The following is an 8,477-nucleotide window of genomic DNA, read 5'->3' as shown; positions in this document are numbered from 1 at the left end:
TGAATGTACACATATAGGTAGTAACTGTTAATTTTACTGTTCAATATTCACCAAGCCCCCAAAATATTAAAACTAAAAGTCATGGTTGTTTTGAATGTGACCTTAAGAATGGAATTTCTGTATCACGTCAGTAAAGGCATTGGCATAAAGAACCTCCATCACTACAGCCCTGAGCACCATGCATGCTTATAGGTCTACATTTGTGGCACTTCACCTTAAGCTGGTGATGTTTCAATCTGCATGAGTAAAATTCTAGACTGAGACATGGAACAACTTACAACCAAACTTACTGGAAAATCTTCCTCCCCGATTCCTGTTCTAGGGTCTCCCATAGTTTATAAGCCTCCTTCATCATCACTGTGTAGTGTTCCATCTCCCCATAAGCCTTTCTGGTGATTCGACTCTGTCCATGGGAGCTACCCCGCGAGTGTGGCAGCGGAAACTTTAAAAAAAAAAAGAAAGATCAAATGGGAGGTATATACCCATGAGTGTGGCAGTGGAACTGCAAAAAAAGAAAGAAACAAATATCAGCTCTGTCCATGGGAGCTATCCCATGAGTGTGGAAACAGAAACTGCAACAAGAGGCCTATGGGCCACATAGCTCACCTGAGCAGCATTTTCTAGTAATAAACTATCATTATACAAGCAGCTTGGTTCAGAAAAAAACTTTTCAAAAGTAATGACTAAAAATTCATTAATTATCAAACTTAATGATTAAATTTGACTTCAAATTCATCAATTTTTATATGCCCTTGTAGTCGAGTATGACCTTTCATTATAACAAATTTCATTTAAGGATGCTTTGTGCCCAGTTTAGTTCCCTATACACTGTACATTCACATGTAAAACTTTGATCCCTTATTGTGGCTCCATCTTAACCCCAGGGGTCATGATTTTTACAATCTTGAATCTCCACTTTGTCAGGAAGCTTTCATGTAAATTTCAGCTTTTCTGTCCCAGTGGTTCTTGAGAAGACTTTTTAAATGATCCCACCCTATTTTTGCATTTTTGTGAATATCTCCTCTATGAAGGGGACATGGTCCTTCATTTGAAGAATCTTGAATCCCCTACATCTAAAGATGATTTATTCCAAGTTTGATTGAAATTGGTCCAGTGGTTCTGGAGAAGATTTTCTTATTAATCTGCAAGTAAAACTTTGACCTCCTATTGTGTTCCCACCCTACCTGGGTGTGTGTGTGTGGGGGGGGGGGGGGGGGGGGCATGATTTGAAAAAATTTGAATCTACTCAATATCAGGAACCTTTCAGGTAAATCTCCACTGTTCTGGCCCAGTGGTTCTTGAGAAGATTTTCTTTCACATGTATAACTTTGATCCCCTATTGTGGCCCCAACATACCCTCGGGGATCATGATTTTAACAAACTTGAATCTCCACTATGTCAGGAAGCTTTCAAGTAAATGTCAGCTTTTTCTGGTCCAGTGCTTCTTGAGATGAAGAGTTTTAAATGACCCCACCCTATTTTTGCATTTTGGTGATTATCTCCCCTTATAAGCAGTGAAGCTGGTGAGTGTGTTGCCTTCCAGCGGATATGGGATGCTAAGGATTTGCTGGGCAATCCGTGAGAAGCGCTTTACAGGTCATTGATGTAATTGGTACGGAGACACAGCAACTCATTAAATGTCTGGACAGGGAAGCAGACAGTAGATAATGCAATGCTAGGGATATTTTGTGTATATATGGACATTATGATTGTTATTGTAACCAGCATGTTGCAGCAGAGACATCAAGAAAAGGGGAGTGAGCTGAGTGGTTCCAGGCTGGGACATAATCACCCCCATCAGCGCACCTTGATCTGGAGGTTGTAGTAGCTAGCTAGACAGCGCTGAAACAACCTACGAAGGAGGATCCTCCTAATGACAGAATGTGTCTCTACCACCAAGATGTATACAGGTATAATGAAAAATTGTGACAGCACCATGCAGCATCGTATGAAGTTGTATTAAAGCAGCGTCTTGTTTTGTGACAACACGACAGCATGTTGTGTTAGCACGATGCCCTGTTATATGACAACATGTTGTGTTAGCACGATGCCCTGTTATATGACAACACGACAGCATGTGTTAGCACGATGCCCTGTTATATGACAACACGACAGCATGTTGTGTTAGCATGATGGCCTGTTATATGACAACACGACAGCATGTTGTGTTAGCACGGTGGCCTGTTATGTGACAACACGACAGCAGGTTGTGTTAGCACGATGGCCTGTTATGTGACAGCACGACAACATGTTGTGTTAGCACGATGGCTTGTTATATGACAACATGACAGCATGTTGTGTTAGCACGGTGGCCTGTTATGTGACAACACGACAGCATGTTGTGTTAGCACGATGGCCTGTTATGTGACAACATGCTATTGCATTTCCATAATGACCCGATCATAATACTGTTACCTACATCCCCATTGCACAGTTGGTATACTTAATTATGGGAATTCAAATACAAAACTGAAGAAATATATTCAGAGAATTATGTGTACAGTAACTTCAATGTAAATTTAGACATCATTCAACCCTTAGTCCCTTACCTGTTCCAGCAACAGGGTTTTCTTTCCTTGCTTTGCTAGTTGATAGGCAGTTGATGAACCTTCAATCCCTGCACCCACCACAATAACATCATAAAAATCCATGTCTTCTATAAAAATAATTTATACAAATTTTAACAAAGACCATCACTGCATGTAAAATAGCAAGCTCTAAAGATTAGGACAGAAAACGTTTAACTCTGCACAGCGATTTAACAATTCTTCCTCTTGGCCACCCATGCTATTCAGTATTGAATTCCTCGATCTCGAAAATTACAATGTAACATTTGGTTGATCTGAGATTGTCAAGTTACACTCACTGCATGCATAATGAACTCAATTTCATCATAATCCTAGTCAGTATAAATGTATATAGTCCCTTACATTGTATAAATGTATATAGTCCCTTACATTCTATAAATGTATATAGTCCCTTACATTATATAAATGTATATAGTCCCTTACACTGTATAAATGTATATAATCCCTTACATTGTATAATTGTATATAGTCCTCACATTGTATAAATGTATATAATCCCTTACATTGTATAAATGTATATAGTCCTTACATTGTATAAATGTATATAGTCCCTTACATTGTATAAATGTATATAGTCCTTACATTGTATAAATGTATATAATCCCTTACATTGTATAAATGTATATAGTCCTTACATTGTATAAATGTATATAATCCTTTACATTGTATAAATGTATATAGTCCTTACATTGTATAAATGTATATAATCCCTTACATTGTATAAATGTATATAATCCCTTACATTGTATAAATGTATATAGTGCCTTACATTGTATAAATGTATATAATCCCTTACATTGTATAAATGTATATAGTCCCTTACATTGTATCAATGTATATAATCCCTTACATTGTATAAATGTATATAGTCCTTACATTGTATAAATTTATATAATCCCTTACATTGTATAAATGTATATATTGTATAAATTTATATAATCCCTTACATTGTATAAATGTATATAGTCCTTACATTGTATAAATGTATATAATTCCTTACATTGTATAAATGTATATAGTGCCTTACATTGTATAAATGTATATAATCCTTACATTGTATAAATGTATATAGTCCCTTACATTGTATAAATGTATATAATCCCTTACATTGTATAAATGTATATAATCACTTACATTGTATAAATGTATATAGTCCTTACATTGTATAAATGTATATAATCCTTACATTGTATAAATGTATATATAGTCCCTTACATTGTATAAATGTATATAATCTCTTACATTGTATAAATGTATATATAGTCCCTTACATTGTATAAATGAAAATAATCTCTTACATTGTATAAATGTATATATAGTCCCTTACATTGTATAAATGTATATAATCTCTTACATTGTATAAATGTATATATAGTCCCTTACATTGTATAAATGTATATAATCCCTTATATTGAATAAATGTATATAGTCTTTTCCATTGTATAAATGTATATAATTCCTTACATTGTATAAATGTATATAATCCCTTACATTGTATAAATGTATATAGCCCCTTTACATTGTATAAATGTATATAATCCCTAACATTGTATAAATGTATATAATCCCTTATATTGTATAAATGTATATAATCCTTACATTGTATAAATGTATATAGTCCCTTACATTGTTTAAATGCATATAGTCCCTTACATTGTATAAATGTATATAGTCCCTTACATTGTATAAATGTATATAATCCCTTACATTGTATAAATGTATATAGTCCCTTACATTGTATAAATGTATATAGTCCCTTACATTGTATAAATGTATATATAATCCCTTACATTGCATAAATGTATATAATCCTTACATTGTATAAATGTATATAGTCCCTTACATTGTATAAATTTATAGAATCCCTTACATTGTATAAATGTATATAATCCTTACATTGTATAAATGTATATAATCCCTAACATTGTATAAATGTATATAATCCCTTACATTGTATAAATGTATATAATCCTTACATTGTATAAATGTATATAGTCCCTTACATTGTTTAAATGCATATAGTCCCTTACATTGTATAAATGTATATAATCCCTTACATTGTATAAATGTATATAGTCCCTTACATTGTGTAAATGTATATAATCCCTTACATTGTATAAATGTATATAGTCCCTTACATTGTATAAATGTATATAGTCCCTTACATTGTATAAATGTATATATAATCCCTTACATTGCATAAATGTATATAATCCTTACATTGTATAAATGTATATAGTCCCTTACATTGTATAAATTTATATAATCCCTTACATTGTATAAATGTATATAATCCCTTACATTGTATAAAGATAAGATAAGATATTCTTTATTTCCTCCAAATTAATGGAGAGTATATCATAATCAAATTATAAACTTATTTGAACAGAACAGGAAAAAAAACATATTTACACTGTATATTATGTACATATTTGAAACTAACGATTACAATCTACAGATTGCGACAGTCTATGGCAGTCTATACACAAAAACCTCTATTTTTATACAATGTATTTGCTTCCATTTTGTATAAGAAATATTTTCAAAGCTTGTACCTTGAACATAACCAATTAAAGATATAAATTTCCATTCATGATCTTGATATTCAAACAAAGCATACTCTTCTACACTGAGTATTTGTAGACTATTTTCAAGCATAGTTTCTCTGTCTTCCAAAAGGTTATATAGTCCCTTACATTGTATATATACATTGTAAATGTCTAATAAACATGTAGATTACTTGGTAATGATTATGCTGATTCTGTACTGCGTGATATGGATGACGTCACAATATACAATTATGGACTGTGTAGCAGGGAGACATCACAAATTATCAGGTCTTAGTAGGGTCATCACCCGAGGGCGCCTGTGCTCCCGAGGGTGATAACCCTACTGAGACCTGATAATTTGTGATGTCTCCCTGCTACACAGTCCATAATAGTTTTATTATCCTGAAGAATCTGAAATTTAAAAAAACTAGCACACATTTATTGACTTGTATCATGTACCTTTTTTAAAAATTTAAAACGTGAACAAATTCGTTATAACTTTCTCTGCAGAAAATTGAAAATTCTGATAACTTTTCAATGGTTTTCGAGGGGTGAAATAAATATTACGCTTAACTACATGCATTATTTTTGTTTTACACTCAGTGTCATACATTTATTAGATATATAATTATGTTATTGAAAGCAAATCATTGAGGTTTGAGAAAGTTAAACGAGAGAAAGCTTTCAATTGTGACATCACAGTAGAATGACGCAAAAAAGATAACGTCAAACATAAACATTTTATAACGTATTTCAAGACAAAAACATAAACATCAAGTGAAATGCAAAACTGCATTAGAATGGAAATATATTTCTTCTCGATTGTTATTTGTGACTGTTAATGTTGACGCTGAAGTTTGATTTACGATCCTGCATATTTTCCTATGGCTACGTTGCTTGCTTAAGTTATCTTCTAAAGGGAGACAACACAGTTGTCACCCTGCACGTGAGGGAGACATCACGAATTGTCTCCCTCCACGTGACCAGCCCTCAACCAATGGAATTGACTGTATTATTCTGAAGGATAATAGCCGATATCAACGACCGGTCCAAAAATTAACCTATATCACATATTAATCCCAAAATTACGTATTCGCCATAACAATGCAATATTTTTGATATAATGAAATTTTATATGGATCATATCTGGGACAATATGAGAGATGTGAATGTGATGTCACAGTCTTTGTTTTGACAAATATATAATAATACTGAACCAAGTGTGAATCATCAGAAACCCATTTAGGACCTTAGGACCTGTCAAAAAAATTAATTTTTTGATTTTTTCTGTGGATAGCGGTTTTTCGAGGGGATAGCGGAGATTCCTGTAACCCGTATGTTTTCTTCATTGGAAAGGGGGAGGGGGGCCAGCCCCCTTTTAAATTTTTTTAAAATTGTGTATGCACATAAAGATGGTAATTTTTTCCTTAATTTTATGCCCCCCCCCCCCCCCTCAAAGAAGAGAGGCATATTTCCACCTGTCGGTAGACCATATGTTGTCACACGTAAAACACAAATATGTATCAAATTTTATATACTAATGTAATGTAATGGCCACAAATATATGGAGCGCCAAATTAACATAAACTCAAATAATTGAAGATATCTTCAATTATTTGAAGATATCATCAATTCATTTGATGCGCGCAACAATTTAATTAAAGATCTCTTCAAATAATTAATGATATCTTCAATTCTGAATTATTGCGCGCATTAATTGAATTGATAAGAGCATTAATTCTTCAGCTGATTTGATGCACGCTTTAATTGAATTAATGATCTCTTCAAATGAATTAATGATATCAACAATTTAATTGATGCGTGCTACAATTCAATTGAAGAGAGCAATAATTGATATAATGCGAGCATTAAATCAATTGATGAGAGCAATAATTGAATTGATGCGCACATTAATTCATTTGATGAGAGCAATAATTGATTTAATACGCGCATTAATTAAATTGAAGAGAGCAATAATTGAATTAATGCGCGCATTAAATCAATTATTGCTCTCATTAATTCAATTGATGCGCGCATTAATTCAATTGATGAGAGCAATGATTGAATTGAAGCACGCATTAATTCATTTGATGAGAGCAATAATTGATTTAATGCGCGCATTAATTAAATTGATGATATCTTCAAATAATTGACGATATCTTCAATTATTTGTGTTTATGTTAATTTGGCGCTCCATACAAATAGGCCTATTTGGCATTTGACACACATTTCCACATGAAATATTTACATACAAATTACACGAAACTTTGCTACCGGTATATGAACAAATTGCTTTCAGAAATAAATGCATCAATTTCGGTGGGTTTTTTTTCTTTTAAAATTCTCTCCCGGACCCACACCTATGTTCATGCAGGACCTCTTTCCGTATTTACTCCTTCGCCGCTTCGTGCCTTGAGTAATGAAGTTATATAGGCACTTGGGTCATGGATAATGCTTAATATCCAGGATATCCTGGCACAGTAAATATCAAAATCATTAAAAAAGCCAGGAAAACGTCAGATATTTCGGACTAGGATAATGTAAATTAATTAACTGAAGAGGAAATTCGAACTATGGATTTTGCCTAGATCCACCCCTAAAAGTTTTCTATTTTCAACTTGCACTATTAAATGGTATACACCTTTGCTTAAAACCATACATACATTGTGCATATGTGAAATGGCTTTGATAAAGTGTCTCTCTACTTTTCTACAACATGCAACAGTACTGTACTGTATGATTATTTAAGCGTCTAATGTTTATGATGTACCTAAGCTAGGCCTATTACATGTATATATGCAGTTCCGCTCGCTCTAACAATAGCCCTTATAACATCGTAAATAACGTACGTTACTCACCTCATAAATGAACAGAGGTCATGATGTAGGTCGAAAACACATCGAGTCAAAGGTCAATCGTGGGATCTACATGTACATGTGTACATCCCAATCTCTACCCAGAGTCACTGTGTAAGTGAGAGCAAGGAACGACAACTCTGGGTAGAGATTGGTGTACATCCTACCCTATAGTTCGGAAGTTTGACCAATTACGCACAGCGCCCCTATATGTGCAATAGGTCTATATTGTTTTATATAGGTTCGAATGCTTCGATAGCGTGAATAAATGATCGTGAGTCGGACACAGTAGTCCACATTTTGAAATGTTTCCTTTGTGCAGGATATTCCATGTTAACCATATTTCATGCAGTCGTATACAATAGAGTTATCTTTCTTCCACCGCTGATGTAGCCCCCCCCCCCCCCCCCCCCCCCCAAATTCACTACCATTAAATTTGAATCAATAGTTTTACTATGAACAAATAATAAAAAGGTATTAAAAAT

General features: G+C 33.5%; 1 protein-coding gene across 6 annotated transcripts in view; it reads right to left on the bottom strand.

Moving 5' to 3' along the window:
• Nucleotides 1-8,477, bottom strand: part of LOC125653248 (peroxisomal sarcosine oxidase-like) — a 28,419-nt gene that overhangs the window by 10,545 nt on the left and 9,397 nt on the right. For 3 of the 6 annotated variants that reach the window (XM_048882618.2, XM_048882621.2, XM_048882620.2), the window contains exons 2-3: nt 2,550-2,656; nt 291-442 (exon numbers count right to left, since the gene is read on the bottom strand). In XM_048882618.2, coding sequence (XP_048738575.2) covers nt 291-442; nt 2,550-2,651 — 254 coding nt within the window. In that variant the 5' untranslated portion in view covers nt 2,652-2,656. Of the gene's footprint in view, nt 1-290; nt 443-2,549; nt 2,657-5,328; nt 5,455-7,995; nt 8,381-8,477 lie in introns of those variants that run through there. The other 3 variants (XR_007361850.2, XM_048882617.2, XM_048882619.2) reach the window with 2 other exon arrangements.

The sequence above is a fragment of the Ostrea edulis genome, chromosome 7, assembly GCF_947568905.1.
Source record: "Ostrea edulis chromosome 7, xbOstEdul1.1, whole genome shotgun sequence".
Classification (NCBI taxonomy): Eukaryota; Metazoa; Mollusca; class Bivalvia; order Ostreida; family Ostreidae; genus Ostrea; species Ostrea edulis.
The sequence above is the reverse complement of the archived record's forward strand: the minus strand, read 5'-3'. Positions and strand labels throughout refer to the sequence as shown.